The sequence below is a fragment of the Puccinia triticina genome, chromosome 3A (genome assembly GCF_026914185.1).
Source record: "Puccinia triticina chromosome 3A, complete sequence".
Classification (NCBI taxonomy): Eukaryota; Fungi; Basidiomycota; class Pucciniomycetes; order Pucciniales; family Pucciniaceae; genus Puccinia; species Puccinia triticina.
In genome coordinates, this window is record NC_070560.1 from 3,922,294 (window position 1) to 3,938,717 (window position 16,424).

The 16,424-nt window shown below is 48.6% G+C and overlaps 3 protein-coding genes across 3 annotated transcripts; all 3 read right to left on the reverse strand.

The window, feature by feature from the left end:
- Positions 1-1,143: 1,143 nt before the first annotated feature.
- On the reverse strand, positions 1,144-1,489 carry PtA15_3A448 (uncharacterized protein; the record flags this gene model as incomplete). The annotated part of the gene is made up of 2 exons (XM_053167417.1): positions 1,144-1,331; positions 1,399-1,489. The coding sequence occupies 2 exons, from the start codon at positions 1,487-1,489 to the stop codon at positions 1,144-1,146; spliced, it is 279 nt and encodes a 92-aa protein (XP_053018636.1).
- Positions 1,490-8,964: 7,475 nt separating this feature from the next.
- PtA15_3A449 (uncharacterized protein) lies at positions 8,965-14,464 on the reverse strand (the record flags this gene model as incomplete). The annotated part of the gene is made up of 15 exons (XM_053167418.1): positions 8,965-9,714; positions 9,780-9,906; positions 9,978-10,258; positions 10,350-10,531; positions 10,603-10,807; positions 10,889-11,014; positions 11,122-11,235; positions 11,317-11,355; positions 11,420-11,557; positions 11,634-11,828; positions 11,913-13,888; positions 13,954-13,984; positions 14,051-14,095; positions 14,171-14,251; positions 14,342-14,464. The coding sequence occupies 15 exons, from the start codon at positions 14,462-14,464 to the stop codon at positions 8,965-8,967; spliced, it is 4,413 nt and encodes a 1,470-aa protein (XP_053018637.1).
- Positions 14,465-15,602: 1,138 nt separating this feature from the next.
- PtA15_3A450 (uncharacterized protein) lies at positions 15,603-16,179 on the reverse strand (the record flags this gene model as incomplete). The annotated part of the gene is made up of 3 exons (XM_053167420.1): positions 15,603-15,704; positions 15,799-15,932; positions 16,023-16,179. The coding sequence occupies 3 exons, from the start codon at positions 16,177-16,179 to the stop codon at positions 15,603-15,605; spliced, it is 393 nt and encodes a 130-aa protein (XP_053018638.1).
- Positions 16,180-16,424: the final 245 nt, after the last annotated feature.

Consider the following 16,424-nt stretch of genomic DNA (forward strand, 5'->3'; position numbering starts at 1 on the left):
TGACTTGAGGAGCCTGTAGAGAAAAGGGTGCTCCTCGGTGGTCATTTGCTTGTCCCGTTTAGCTCGGTTTTCCTTGCTGAAAAAATCCGCCCCGATCTGTTTCAAATTGTAATACAGTCCTCGAGATTTTTCGCGCTTCTTGTCGACTTTGAGGATGTTCTGGGCCTAAAAATGAGCCAAAAAAAAGTCAGTGTTCAATTGCTAAATCATTCTATTTATTTGTTTCCAAACACACACCTGCCCAAGTATGAAATCACTCCAGTTATCTTGGCCAGGTCCCTGGAAGCAGATCATCGTGCCAATAGCCTCAAGAAGGATCCTCGTAGAGTTCCAGGCATCATCTGGCCAAAGCCGACGCCTGCTGACAATGTTGATTTCATCTTGCTGCACAAACGCGAGGAAAAATTGTTTCGGGGTCAGGCCGAGTGAGTTCATGACCTCACAAATGTAGTTTATTTTTGATGCCTCGGTTTTCAGGTCGGCAGGCCGCTCGGGGGGCGGGAGCATCGTGATTTTTCGGAAGGCTGGGTAAATCGCCGGGTGGCTGAGAGGAGTGAAGTGATCGGCTATTTTGATCGAGTGATCGGATGGAGGCGATGGGGGCAAGCTGTATGCGGACTTGCAGAAGTTGCCGAGTGATGTGAGCTACTCGGTAGCTTCATGACCGATGTCCTCCTTAAGCATAAACATCCTTATAGTGCGGATGCGCACGGCCCTTGTGATGTGAGCGTCAAGATGCAAAGTTCAAAATCATGAACTTCAATAATTTTTTTCCCCTTGATGCAATGCAGATCTTGTAGTAAAAAAAATACTCAAAAATCAAGAATATGCAGATGTATTGCATACTCCAACGTAGAAAGAAACTGGAGAGTAATAAAGGCGTGGTGACGCAAACAAGGTGGCTCCCAGCCAAACCTTGGATCTGGCTCACGCCAGAAAGGTGTTTTAGTATGCAAGTCCCTCCCTCCGGTCGGGGTCGCTTCGCGACCAGCCAAATGCTGCACGGCCCGCAACGGAGGTATGGACTTGTGTTAAGTTCGGCTGCCCGCCCCCCCGCAGAATAGGGACTTCCACAAGTTCGCGGGGTAGGTCACCCGCACCGTATGAAGGACCGACGGCCGATGATTCAAGCCCCTTGCTGAATTATGTCTGTGGCCTTGTCTCCCGACCATAGCCTTGCTTTCCAGTGCTAGCCTTGGTTCCCGAGACCGACCTTGGTTCCTGAGACTGACCTTGGTTCCCGAGACCGACCTTGGTTCCCGAGACCTTGGTTCCCGAGACCGACCTTGGTTCCCGCCGCCGGCCTTGCCAGTCGATTCCGATCAGACTGCCTTCAACAGTTTGGGGTTAAAATGCTTCTTGTCCTACCTCCGATTGCAGGTTAAACAGCTGGTCGACCGGTGCCGGTTGCCAAGGTTGTGATGTTGCGCCAAGTGTTCCTTAAATAACACTGGGTCTTCTTGCCATCATCAAGCGAGTCACGACACATCTCTTTGTGTATTTTATCTCAAACCTGACTGGTTATCTGTCGACTTCTACAAAGTTCTGTCAAATATTTCACCTTCCCAACTCAATTCAGGCCACCTTCCAATCAAATATCTAGACTTACTAAGCTTCACCAAAACAGTTGTGTCTCTTGCTCCATTGCAAATCTTGTCAAGACTCGGGCCAAGGCCCTGAGCAACTCCAAGACTCGGGCCCAGGCCCTGAGCAAAGGAAGCGCAAGGAACTGAACCCTAACCCCGCAAGGGGGATCGGTGAGTCCGCGCGACCCCCAGGCGCATGCATATGCATGACGCTCCTCTCAGGCAGTAGGATCAGGCTAACGCTAAATCCTCTGCTCCCCTCTAGCCACGTCATCAACAGACAAAGCGCCCAAGCGACCCAAGCAAACCCAAACCTTCTCAAGGTGAGTAGGTAAGCTGGGATCGTCAAAGCTAGGACAGCAATGCTGATGAGAGTACTCTCTATGATACAGCACGCCAGCGTCCGACGCCAACCCAGACCGTTCCGGTTCAAGCCTCAGCGACAGGATCACCAGCCCCTCAAGAGGAGGTAAGTCCTGCGCTGCAGTGCCAAGTCAGGATTGCCAGAAGCTGACCGCTGTCACTTGGACATAGAAATCGGCAGCTCCTGCAATCTCTCAGCTCGGATTGGCTAGTGTTGAGCGCAACACCTACCGAGTCCCTGTAAGAGAAAAACCTCTCAAGCTTACCCTTAGGAAGCCCAGTCACTGACGCCACTCGCAGTGACCATTTCAACATACAGAAACATCTGTCTTCAGCCATCAACACGTGGTCCAAGCTGCTCTGCAGCCCTTTTTACTCTCAACTCTTTTCTTTCATATCATTACCAGAGTCGGCCTCTTATCTGCTCTTAGGTAATTGTTGTTTCCCATTATTCTCTCAGTCTCTGTGCCTGACAGATAGACCTCTCACTCATAATGAAATAAATCTTAGTTCTGTGAAAAATTTCACAAATCTTAAACATCGTTCATATCTCACCGACCTACACATGAAGATGTTGATGTACTGCTTGATTGCAATATTGTCATTCACAGCCGTCTTAGGTGATGAATGTCCTCCAGACAAGCAACTTGTTTGTTTTTCGGCCGATGGCTATACTGACCAACACAGCATGATAACAGATGTTCCAGGTATGTCCCTAATCACTGATATAAAAATCTATTCCAACCCTTAAAACTAACTTAGGACGGTATTTCAATCTTAAAGCCCAGATACCACCAGAAGGAGGCTGTTACACCAACCACCCATCTCTCCCAGAGAGAAATAATGTTGCTCTTTGGCATTCAAGATGCTGTAAAACATCTGAGTTGCAAAAAATAAATGTGAGTTATATGGGTGCTGCAGTACCAAAATCTCTGAACTAATTTCAGGAACAACCAAAAGCTAACTTCAACCATTACGTCTTATACCTCAGGCCCCCACTAAAAGTGGAGAGAAATTCCAAATCCCTAAGAGTCTCTTGGTCAATGGAAGTCCTCTTGACAACCCAGACCCAGTAAAAAATCCAAATTGTACTTAAAATGGGTTTTTTCAAGATTTACAGGCTATGCATCAACTCTTGGGAAAAGGTGGAAAAACCCACAGAATCACAAATCAAACATTTATATTTCAATTGTCCATAGTTTTAAGGAGACTTACTTAAGATTTCCTTTGGTTTATAAAGTTTGATATACAAAGGTGATAAGAATAAAAACTTTCCATCACTACACAATCTTTTAGGATATCATCTTCAACTTGGCTCTGCATTTTCTTCAAGATCACATTCCCTACATGAAAAATGGTATCTGAATTCACAGTTGTTTTCCTTTCCCCTCATGAGATGTATTTCTTTTCTCCATTCTACCATCACCAGGGATGCTTGGGGGGCACTCCCCAGGGAGTGCCTTACCTTGAATTATTTTCATAACTTGGTGCAATTTCTACTACATCATATGTGTAATTAAACATGAAATAATATACAAGTATATATGAAGTATCCATAACTCAGCTGGAACTCTTCTGTAACTCAGTAGTAACTAAACTGGACCGCAGAGCACAAAGTGTCTGTAACCAAAGTTTAACTAAAGTTTAAAGCACCACTCACACATTGTTTGTACCCAAGGGTGAAATCAATCTGAATGGTGTTGGAAACATTTCATCCTCCTGTACCCGTTGCTGTGGCCTCACCAGAATGTGATTGGTTTGTGATTTGTCACCCTATTGTACACATGGACAATAGGGTGACAAATCATATTCAATCATGGCAGTTACAGCTAAATATTTCTTAAATCTTACCCTCATTTACTCGGCAGGAATACCCCTCTGGTATGAAAAATGTCTGATTTGTCCCCCTATTGTGCGCGCGTACAATAGGATGACAAATCACAGACTTTCCAGACCAAATGTTAATTTTTGCCAATTAAATGAGGGTGACACGGTTTGGAAAAAATTCAACTAGACATGTCCCTCTGGTCAGGAAAGTGTGTGACTTGTGTGTGATTTGTCACTCTATTGTACTAGGGTGACAAGTCACACACTTTTTAGACCAGAGGGACATGTCCAGCTGAATTGTTTCCAAACTGTGTCACCCTGATTTACTTGGCAAAAAATCCCCTCTGGTCTGAAAAGTTTGTGATCTGTCACCCTATTGTACGCGCGTACAATAGGGTGACAAATCAGGCGCTTTTCAGACCAGAGGGAGGTTTCTGCCGAGTAAATGAGAGTAAAATTTAAGAAAAAATTAGTGTAACTGCCCTGATGGAATATGATTTGTCACCCTATTGTACGCGTGTACAAAAGGATGACAAATCACACACCAATCACACATTTTTTAGAACAGAGGGGCATTTTCAGCTGAGTGATTTACAAACTGTATCACCCTTGTGTACCCGGCCAAAATACAGTTCTCCTGCTCTTGTGCAAATATTAAAATGTTTTGCACTTCTGACATTTTCTTTATCCCAATCTAGGCAGTTGTGTTTCAGGTGTGATATATATTTGATGAAGGCAGTTCACCCCAATGTAAAAAAAATTGGATGTGGAAGCGCTGCCTGATTTTGAAATGTAGAACTTAAGTTAGTATTGACATGAAATTGAATTCAAGGTGAATTCAACAGAGTTGAATGATATTTCACGTCCAACAGCTACATATCACTCCAAATTAGATTGGTCTATAGTTCTTGCCCAGTAATTGAACAATTCACCATCACATTGTAAGGACTTCTGCCCCAGTTCAGACAAAAACTAACCCCAAATTCAGCTGTGGCACTCCCTGGGGAGTGCCCCCAAAGCTTCCCTGGTGCATCCTCTATGGAAGCTCCACAGCACGCTGAAAACCAACATGTTGGACTGCAGAAAATGGTGTGATGTTGGAGGCATGTACATAAGGATCTCCCTTAGAGGTGTTTTGTGCCTTGATGTCAGTACTTCACTAGTCCAGACAGCGCCAATGCTGACACTGCACACGCCGCAGAAGACTTGTGTGCGCATAATGCCGCCCCAGAAACAGCACACACCAAAGATGATGTGTGCGCGCACAAGCGCAACTGAGCTGAGGATTCAACAATGTGTGAATACCTGCCATTATTTGTCATACTTGGCTGGGTAACTCTCACTGATTGTCAAGCTCGAGTGAGAAAAATCCACACAAATGTTCCACGCGTGTATTGAGTTCAAGCAAGAACACTGTGAGGAAACAGAGTCTACAAGTTGCCATTCTCCTAGGCTATAGAAGACCTGGGGACTCCGCCCCACTGGAGGTCCCCTAGATTTTTAGATTACTTCACCCGTCATCCTTGTTTGATACAAAAACAACTGGGGCTTATATCTAGTTACATCTCATTTCTTCTCATATCTTCAAGACTTTTCTTCCTCGCCTCCCCCGCCTCTGACTCCTCCTTCAACTCCGCCTCCGCCATTACCAGCTCTTCCCCCCTTCTCTTTCTTCCCACTTGCTGCTCTACCAGGTAAGCTAGAATTTTTCTATAACCTTCTCAGGTTCAGATACAACTTAGCTCTACCAGCCCCTCCACCGGAGGTGCGGCATTCTCCTCCTGTACTGCGGTAGAGTTGAGTGTTTTTTCCTATTTAGGAACTCACGATTTGTTCTTTGCTATTCAGGACGTTGTCACTTTAGAGACGCGCCCTGACACTTGAGCTCTCCAATTTTCCCTGGTGACAATGGTGCAACAAATGCAATATGTGTATTGTATAGGCATATACATTGTATTGTATTTATTTTTGAATACAAAATGTCTTGGCGTATTTGTATGGCATTGGTCACCCAATACACTACAATACATTTCAAAAAAAATGTATTGACTGTGCCAATCCACAAAATATTACATTTGGGGAGGGCAATACATTGTATTGTGTTGGATAAAAAATACAATACAAATACACTGCATATGCTATACAAAACAGTACAATACATGCCATATACAAATACATGTATAATATTTGTTGCACCATTGCTGGTGATCTTAACCTAACTTGTCAAGCCCCTCCCTCTGTGGGTTACATCAAATTTCTAGGCCTCTGTACAGTTCTGTTTTTGTGTAATTACCCTCTGAGTACCTCATACCCCTTTCCTGGGTCTTTTGCTAGTGCCCAATGGTGCAACAGCACAATGTGATGAATGTAGCATTGAGAAAAACCCATGACAGCTTAGATGCAGTTGAATTTTGGGGCGTTTTTGAAGAAGCGGGGCAGGCAGATGCAGCACACTAGACAAACTTTTAAGGATTCACTTTGAAAAAACTTGGGAGGGGTATATTTGGGCAAGCTTTTGAAAACAACTCCAAAATCCACACCAAATTAGATTGAAATATAGTCCAAAAAATATTTGAAATTTTCAGTACAACCAGGGTTGTCAACATCCAAGCTGAATTGATTAAAATTTCCTTCAAGTTTTATGTGCATCAACTGTGGAAAACCTTTGAAGTTTGCTTCCAGATCATCCAAAAATTTTGGTGGAAACATCTGGGGTTATTTGATGGAAATGATGTTTTTTGGCCATTGCTGCAATCAAATACCCCTACAACACTTGAACTGGCTGAAGAATTGGATGCAAATAGATTTCCATGTCAAAAAATTGTGGCTGGGGAGGAGGTGGGAAAGAGTTACAGCTACTGAAGTTTCCTGTTCCTTGCTATAATTAGTAAGCATGGTAACTGGGGTTGAAACAGGTGCACCAGAAGCATGTCAAGTCAAAATTTCATTTAAGATGACATGAGGCATGAAAATATTACTAAACAACTTACCCTTTAAGAATCCCCAACGCTATGCCGGTGTAAACAATCATGATAAAGGCAGCCAATTTACAATAGTCCCTTCTGGTTGGTGCTGGTGTTGGCGGAAGTGGTCGGATTTGGGTTCGCACAACTGACCCTGGAGCAAGCCGAGCAACTGATTCTGGAGGTCTGGATGCTGTTGCGTGAGGATCAATTTTTCGGCAAGCTGGACAGCTAGTCTCTTTTAGGAACCATTCATTAATGCATTTGGTACAAAATGAATGCCGGCATACTTCAAGTGTTGTAATTATCTCTTGTTCTTCGGCCTCTGGGTTTTTGGCCTCTAGTATTTGGGCATCTGATATTTTGGCTTTGGCGCCTGGTTCTTCGACCTCCGGTTTTTTGGCCTCTAATTCTAGATTTTTTGTCTCCGGTTCCTTGGCCTCTTCTAGTTTTTTGGCCTGTGGTTCCGGTTTGTGGTCCTCTATTATTTTGAGGAGTGGTTCGAGGCAAATCCCACATTCGTCATCAGGGCCGATGGTAATGTGTACCACTCCACCACTAGTGCATGCGGAAGCAGTGGGTGCGTGGATGGAACTTTGGGGAGATTGCCTGCCCAAAGATACCTCGGGCTGCTGCCCTCCTCAATTCGATAAAAAATAAAATTCAGCTCGCAAGAATCGGGAAGTTTAAGGCTCGATCTTGTCAACAAAAAGCACTCACATTATCGAGGAATTCTCGAGGTATATCCACGATGATGTGACCTGGGTAGTTGTCAGCTGTGCCGGAGTGGCTAGAGAGCTCTATAGCGGGTCCAATGCCTGAATTACGTGTAAATCCTCCTGCATGCTCCATTTGTAAGCTGTACCCAACAAGCTAGAAATTCAATTATGAGTGGTAGAATTCAAAGATTATAATCCCAATATTTCATGATGGAATGAAGAGCGCTTAACTAATAGCCATAATAACCACGCAGCCATCGCAACAATTCAAGGGATTTTTATTCTTCGAATGCGTAAGTTCTGCCAGGGTTTCAGATTGTGTGAGTAGTGTTAAGATGTAGGATTTTACGTTGCACCCGACAAGAAGTTTCCACCAGCACACACTATTCACCTATTGGGAAACTATTTCAGGAATAAGAAGAATGCAAGTCAGATTGATTGATCACAAAACGGAAAAGAAAGTATGATTGGCCGTACCTGCAACCAGGGGGGCGGTCGAGTCAACCAGACAGCGAGAGAGATGAAGTGCGCGATGGACAGGAAACCTATAACAAAAAAGAAAGGAAATTGGCAACCGATCAGCACTCCCGAACTGCAAGCTTGTGAAGAAAGTTTAGAGGACTGACGCGGCTGATCGTGAGTTTTGATGGCGAGGAAATCTTGACCGGTCGGGCTAGGTTCATTGATGGAAGCTGGATATATGGTCCATCAGGCTCCATATCCTGATACGTGCCTACATACACGTTGCTGGGTGTCCAGAACTATGTATCGGAAGAAAACTGTGGGAGGGTGTTCCGACTCGAACTTGAAACAGTAGGAGAAGATTCTTAGCAGCTTCTGCTTCTTTTTCGAACTTACAACAAGTCGCATGCTCGCTTCTTTTTGGGTATTCTTGTTTCAGGCTTGGGTAGTTTCATAACCCCCAGCAGTCCTCACAGCCCCCGCTCAGATGAGCCCAGGCCAAAGTCATCGCACACACTGGCGCACCAGCTGGCGAATCGAAACTCAAAGGACCAAGCCTGATGACAAAAGCAGGCTGCACACCCCCGTCAAGGGCACCCTGCGCCCCACACACCGTTTTACAAAGCTGACGATTACAATGCCTTGCCAGACGAAACTCTAGTATTGCTTGAGACATAGTGCTCCCACTGCTTGCTTGTTAAAAGACCATAAATGAAGACACGAGAATTAGATTATTTTTTTCTTCTTTCTTGTGATGGTACAAAGGACACAGAGAAGCAGCAAGAGAGAAGGGCGTGTATAAGTCATAAGAGAACGAAGCACAGGAACGCGCAAAATAAAAAAGAGCGTCTATACATATATATATATCCACACGACCTGTGAGCACATTTTATGGAAAGGGTGATGAAGCTGATGGTGTACTACAAAATAAATTAAAGATCGATAAATAGGGACGAGAGTGAGGGAGATACATCCAAAGAAGACGAAAGGAAAAGGAAGTGGAAGTGAAGAGAGAATAGAGAGAATCACGAGGAATAGAGTGAATCACGAGGGATGGTGTGGAGGGGGCGGGGTGTTTGACGAGCGACGCGAGTTAAGCAAGAACGACGGCCTCGAGACGAGCCCGCGCTCGGCGGGGGAGGGCCTCGGCCCGTTGTTGTGGGCATTCTGAGAGGCTGCGCCAACAGCGTGCAAGCCGGAATTCGAAGAGAAGCTCGCAGCGAGGCCGGCGGTGGGCGGCTGTTGGTCTGCAGGGGAGGAGGCCGAGGAGGAGGATGAGGAGGAGCGGGCCATTTGGTTGAGGGTGTCTCTGGACAACGAGCGCGCGGTGGACAGGCGGGTCCCAGATGGCTCGCTGATGGGCCCGGGTTTTCTGGTATGGTGAGGCAGACTGAGATAGTCGTCGTTAGGCGGCAGGCCGAGAGACGTGGAAGCGGACGAGCGGGGAAGGGCACCGGCGGGAAGGTGGGCCGGCCGGCCGGGCTTCTTGCCCCCCTTGGCGACACTCGACGGGCTCTTCTCGAGCGTGCAGAACTCCCGGTTCAGTTCCTTGGCAAGCTCACGCACAAGGATCGCCGACTCCGAATCGGCCATCTTCGTGATCGCCGCCGCCAGTCCACTCATCCGAACAACCGTCGTCTTTTCCTCCGCCGTCTCGAATACCGCTTTCGTCAGTCGTAGCAAGTTCAATCGGACCACCGCCTTATTGTGGCCCAGTAATCGGTCTACTAATCGGCGTGCAAACGCCGGTTGGCTGATTAATGACGTCCCAACCGCGGGCGAGATCCGGAACAGCTAGGAAAAAAGAAAGAATGAGCTGTCGTGAAATAACTGTTTGGTTCTCATACTTTGCAGCTTACTTTTAAGAGGGGATCGAGCAGGTTCTCGAACGTCGTGGCCTTGGCTTTGGTGAACATCCGCAGAAGCGCCTCGATAGAAGACGGCTCAGTCAACGCGTCTTCGACACGGGCAGTTTCGTCCGAAAGCCTGAAAGAAAAAACGTTGAGAATACTGCACGAACACGTTTGATGTGCTCGCCCCGAACAGAAAATACTGACCAAGCCAAGATGGATTCCAGCGCGGTGATGCCCCAGAACGGATCCCTCAACAAGCCGAGGTAGAACGCGAAGCCATCCTTCTGCCACAGCAACTTCCGACAGGTCTTGCTCGTGTGTGCAAAGTCGCACAGGATGGGTAGGGCGAACTGTTTGAGGGGCGAGCTGCTCTTGACGACGCGTTGGAGGATTGGGATCGCGCCTGCAAGCGCCGCTTCTTCTTGACGAGGCTTGCTCAGTCGACATAAATTGTACAACGCATTCACCACATGGTTCGCGATTTCCTGTTCGTAATTAGAATGCCCCCGCAAATTCAGAGATACATACCCAGAAATAAAACAAATCTGCGGGCGGGAGAAGGAGCCGGACACTCACTGTCGTCAACGGCGTGTCCGGATCGCGCTCGATCTGCTCCTTCAACACCTTCGTCAGAGTCTCGATCGCATTCGCGTTCTGCAGGACTTGCAAGCCGACCGGAAGCATTGTCAAGTTCTTCAGCGTTTTGAGCATCGTCGCCAAAAGCTCGTTCTCCAAGATAGATAGGGAGCGAATCAGACCTGCAAACAATCTACCCATCATTACCTCTCCATCTCTCTCTTTTTTTTTTAAAAAAAAGGGAAAGCCGTACGTAGGATGATTGCACGTGTGAGCATGATTTCTTTGACTTTCATGTCGGCCTGAGAGAATAGGAGGAAGATATGAACGATCCGGCCTTTGGCGTTTTCAGCGAGGTCGTCGTCGTCATGAGAGACATGAAGGAGGGCTTCCGAGAGGGGTTCGAGCAACCCCTCGTGCGCAAACATCCGGCAAAAATCGTTTCGCGGCGTCGGTCCCTACACAAGCCCAAAACACACGATGCACACAACGGCGTCAAGGACAGCACCTGCACCGGTCAAGCGCACCACACAACTCACCTGTAGTTCAAACACCCGACAGATCCCGTCCACCGCCATCCATACCAGGTCCTTCTGCTCATCGTAATTCTCGTCCATCATTTCCACTAACACTTTCAGACCTCTACAGCTGATAAACATCTGCAACTGGATAACCCAACCAAAAGAAAGAGCACGCAAAAGTCAGTCAAAAGGGTCCGGGTGTTTGCGTGCGCGAGCTAGAAAAGGAAGGAAGGCAAAGCGATGCGGCAGACAGTGAGTAGCGACGTCTGACACATGGAGCCTATGAACAACGCCGCCTCCAGTCGGATCTCGCGCGCGTATTTATTCGACGCAAAGCCCATCACCACCGGACATCCGCCGTTATACTATTTCCTCCAGCCCCCGAACGCCAGTAATTAGCACTTTGGAGACACGTCGATATGGGAGAATATGAAAGAAGGACTGACGCAGATCTTTTCCAAGGACTCCGGATCGTCGTTGATGATCTACACGCGAATCCGATCAACATTTCCTGCGCATATATCCAGAGATATTGAACAAGGGACCCACCAGGTTGATAGTGCGCAGCAACAGGCTAACGAGGTCCCGTGATCTCTGGAACTGTTGCAAGAGTTCGATGACGGCGAGCATGCCATGAGAGCGGACGAAATGAGTGCGGATCTCGGGAGTGTCTTCGAACAGCCCAATCTATCGATCCCCACATCCCCATCCCCCCCAAAAAATCAGCATTTCGCGTGAACGTAAGGGTTGAGGGGAGGCTGACCAGTTGCATGCATCCGTCCTTGAGCGAGATCTCGTCGATGTCCGGCGTCATTTGGTCGACGATCTCGGTGACCAAAGTCGACAGTCTAGCCAACCTATCGCGGGCAATGTTGGCCTCCAAGGTGGCTTCTTCCGTAAGATTGTCCTCGTCGACCTCTGCGAACGGGTCCACCTCGTCACTGTCCTCGTCTCCCAACTATCTCTCACACACAAACCTCAGCACTCCAATCGTTAAAAGGAAATACGGGGGGGGGGGGGGGGGGGGGGGGGAAGGGCTTACCCAGGATTTGCTGGACATGTTGGACAGTCGGGTTTGCAGCTTCAACGTCTCTGAGGATGGGAATGGACGGTCGTCGGTCTGGTGTGGCTGGGGCTTGCCGAAGAGGTCCTCGTAGTCCTCGCCTGCCTGTTCGGAGAACCGGTTGAGAGTGGCGTCGGTGGACTGGGCTCGGGCCATTCCGGAGGAAGACGCGCCTTGAGAGCGAGTGAAGGAGGGCGCGGGGGACTCTGCGCGTTGCGAGCTCGACGACGACGAATCCGACCGGGCTGCAGCGATGCTCGAGAGGCGCGTCTTCAGGCCAGGCACCACATCAACTCCCGTCACTGAAGCAGGCAGACTGATGTCCTTCGGGTGCAGGATCTTCTGGTGTTGGTTGAGTACCTGTATGAGGAATGGATGGTCAGTTCCAGTCGGTTCGGATGGGACAAGAGGCGGGGAATGGACCTTGAGGCTGGCGACTTTGCCCTCGAAAGGGTCGCGCTGATCGTCGGCCACCAGGTCCGAATAATCCTCGACGATGGGGCCGAGTGCAGGGGAAGTTTGAGGGAGCGATTTCGAGAGACTGGTAGAGGAGGACTTGATCCCAGGCCCGCCAGGCTTGATAGTCGCGGAGTTATCCTCCCTGGTCGTCATCCGGCGGGTCTGCGAGGACTCGTCACTGTCGTCCTCGTCGTCGTCCTCTTCGCTCTCAGACGAGCCGCTATTAGCATGGGCCTCATCCAAGGCCGCGATCTTCGACGTCGAGATCCCGCCCTCGAAGTCGTCGTCCCAGTTGTCTCCCTGCGGGCTCTCGATGCCCATCTCCGCCAGTTTGCGGGCGGGCGGGGTGGTGCTGATGACCGCCAGGGGGAGTGCACTGGAGGACAGCGGGAGCGCAGAGCCGGCCGCGGGCCGACTCACATGAGTGACCCCCGCCAGCCCACGGATCGTCGAGTTTTTCAGCGACATCGCCTCGTCTTGGTACTGGCTTAACGCCGCCGGACCGACTTTGGAGGGCCCGATCGAGCCCACGTTGGTGAAGAGCGTCCGGTTGACAGTCTTCGGACGTAGATCTTCATTATTATTCGGACGGTGATGGATGACGGAGGGGATGTGGTTCGGAGAGGTCGCGGTGAGATGGGCAAGGCCTTGAAGGGGTGAATGGACAGGCTCGTACGGGGGCTTGGGGTGGATCGCCGAGGGACTTTCTAATGCTTTATTCCAGTCTTGGACACGTTGGACGGTCTCGTCGTAGCCCGTCTTGGATGTGTTGTTGTTGGTGTCCGGGGATGGATTCTCACGAGATGAAGTTCCGCGCCCGTTTTGGTTGTAGTGTTGCCCGGCGGGAGTCCTACGCCCCTGGGCGAGTGCCTGCTCGCGTTCCTTCTGTTCGAGACGTTTCTTGGCGGAGAGCATCCAGGGATGTTTGAGTAATTTCTTAGCACTGATCCTGAGATTTTGGTCTTTCTGGAAGCATTGAAGGAGGAAATCTCTTGCGATGGGTGAGGCGGATTCAGGCAAAGGAGGACAGTCGTCATTCACGATCCTGAACAAGGCCGGCATGGGGTCCAAGAAATAGTAGGGCGGTTTACCTTCGAGAAGCTCAATCACCACGCAGCCCACCGACCAGATGTCGGAGGCCGTCGTGGCGCCGGATTGGTCGACGACTTCGGGGGCCATCCAGTAGGGCGAGCCGACGACGGCGTTGTCGGATAGGCCACCGGTGCGGGTGGCCACGCCGAAGTCGGCAAGCTTGACCCCTCCTTCCTTGGTGGCGAGGATGTTGGAGCCTTTGATGTCCCGGTGGATCACACCCTGTTCGTGCAGATAAAGCAGGCCTTCGAGCACCTGACAGATGTAGACAGCCACGAGTGATTCTGGGAATTTTCCAAACTTTTTGCAGATCGTGTGCAGCGACCCGTTTTCACAGTATTCCAATATGATGTACAGATAGTCTGATGTTTTGACGAATCCACGGTATTGGACAATGTTTGGATCTACAAACAGAAAGAAGAGTCAACAGGCCATTGGTCCACGACAGGAGACGGGTTGCAGGGCATACGATCCAGATTCTTCAACAGGTCGATTTCGGACTAGAGATCGAGCAAAACGTCAGGACTTCATTTGTCTTTTTTGGGAGACCAAAGCACACTGCAGACCATGATCTCGGGCAGCTCCGAGCGAGGAATATTACTGAGCCCAACCTGCGGCAGTTCCAGAAGAAGTCAGATCGGGGCTATATTAGCAGATGATGGTATTGCAAGACTCGCCTGTTTGACGGCCACCGTTTCGCCGGTGAACCAGTTCAGGGCTCGGAAGACGCATCCGAAGGCGCCCCTTCCGAGGACCTCGCCGAGTTGCTGGAGGGGGAAGATGGTTGTGTTGGGAAAGACAAGTTCAGAGGAGAAGCGGTCAGGAGGGAGGGGGGCATGGGCAGCAGCAGTACTGACGAAGTCAGGCAGCGAGGCCGGGTTGGCCATGCTGGTGTTGACCGGGGGCTGGGCCTGGGCGGGGTTGGCCTGGTTTTGGCCTCCTGGGTTCGGCTTGGCGATTCGGCGGATGGTGCTGCTCATGACCGGCGTGCATACAATGGCTTACTGGTCGTCTTCTCGGAGGCGGAGTTCGATATCCAACCGTCGGACGGTTAGTGTAGCAGATGCGCTGTGCTCGGATGGCCGAGGATGGCCGATTGGGTTTGTAAACACAGATTGCATGATCACATAAGCCAGCCTTACATAAGCACCCAATCTGGATTCTGGATTCGATCGACAGTTCAACCGCCGCCAACTTATGCTGGATGTGAGCACATGATCAGCTGGCCAAGCGGAAGGACAAATCCCACATATTTAAACAGTCGGAAGATTCACAACCCTCGAGCGAAAACAGCAAACCAACAAAACTCACAGCTGCGTCTTCAGCTAAATACTTCCCCTTATATTCAACGGTGATGCTGAATACATTACCATAAGGGGTAGTGGAGTCGATCCATCGTGCAGCTATTGCTACTACTACAACAAACCATCAGGCATCCTACTGGGACAAGCAGCAGAATGGAGGCTGGCCATCTGCAATATTCAGACCGTGCACTCCAGGCTTACTGCACCTCCCACCATCATCTTTGTCATTGGGTTTTCGACGACAACGCGGCGCGAAGCTGCAATACATACACTCCGCTATTTCTACTAAAAGCTTAGCGGACCCGCCGTTGGACTGGGCCAGTCAAGACCAGTACCAGAAGTGACACGATGAATTTTTTCTCTGCAAATATTTACAATCAGGAAACTCTGGATATACAACAAAGAAACAGAATTGTGATATCAAAGTGAAATGAAGTGAACAATGGAGGACATCCCGTCGAGTCTGGGAGCCTCCCAGATCTCAATTTACACACCCAAATTCTCAATTTTTGACAAAAAGAGAAGTGTTTTCCCAACCCTACAGTTTATTGATTTCATGTGCACTGGTTGATTTTTTGATAGGTGTCTTAATTTGAGATTTAGAGGGGCATCTAGAGCTCTCTAAATGACGACAGGAAGTCATCCAATGAAACACAATGAATACAAAATAGAAATCAGGTCTTCTACATACATCACAGAACTTGGGTTGGTGGAGTTGGCTTGAGATTCAAAGTGATGATTGAATATTCAGACAGCTATATACATTTGCCACACATGAGCTTCAGTCTTGCCTGTAAATCTGCAACCAACAATTTCAATTACAAACTGCATCTGCGGCTTGGTTTGGTTTATCAATTGGACCATTGACCAGCATTTTCTTGGGAATAGTGAATGCCTTTCCAGCATCAAATGGTTCCTGATTTGTCAATCATGTGATAATGGAAAGCTTTTGGTTAGTCACACCCCACCATCAGTTAAATAGAAGTTTTTTCACTGCTGTCCAAACTCACCTTAACTATGTTATTATCTTTCAACACTTTTCGTAGACAGCATCGAGTGCCCCAAAAAGCAGCATCATTGACATCTGGATTATCGCTACCTGGACTATTTGTGAGGCAGCCTCCCGTTTTAGGTGGGAACTGGCCTTCAAGATTGAATAAACAATACATACAGGTTGCAGGTTAGCATACATGCTGGGAATAGGCAGGAATCAATGAGATTAGGGAGTACATACCTGGAAGATTTGTTACTTTTGGGTCTTGGTTCTTGTAGTCAATGGGCTTGAAGCAGACAGGTAGTCTATCCTTTGGGCAGCCCTCCCCAGTCTTAGCAGCATCGACCAAGGCTGTTGTGAGTAACAAGAGCACAATTGAGAAATTTAACATCATCATGCGTGGTTGATATGAGTAACATGGAAGATAGACCACAGAACAAGAGACGAAGTGTTTTGGAGCGTAGCTTAAGAAGCCGGCTAGTAAATCTAGATATTTGGGGATTGAGTTATGGATGGCTGGTGGGTGAGGGTGGTTCTTTCAACTCGACAGACAATCAGGGAGTTTTTATACAAAACCCTCAGGCGGCTGCGTCGTTGGACGCTGGCGGGAGGAACGAGTAACGCTAATATTTTGAAGCGTTG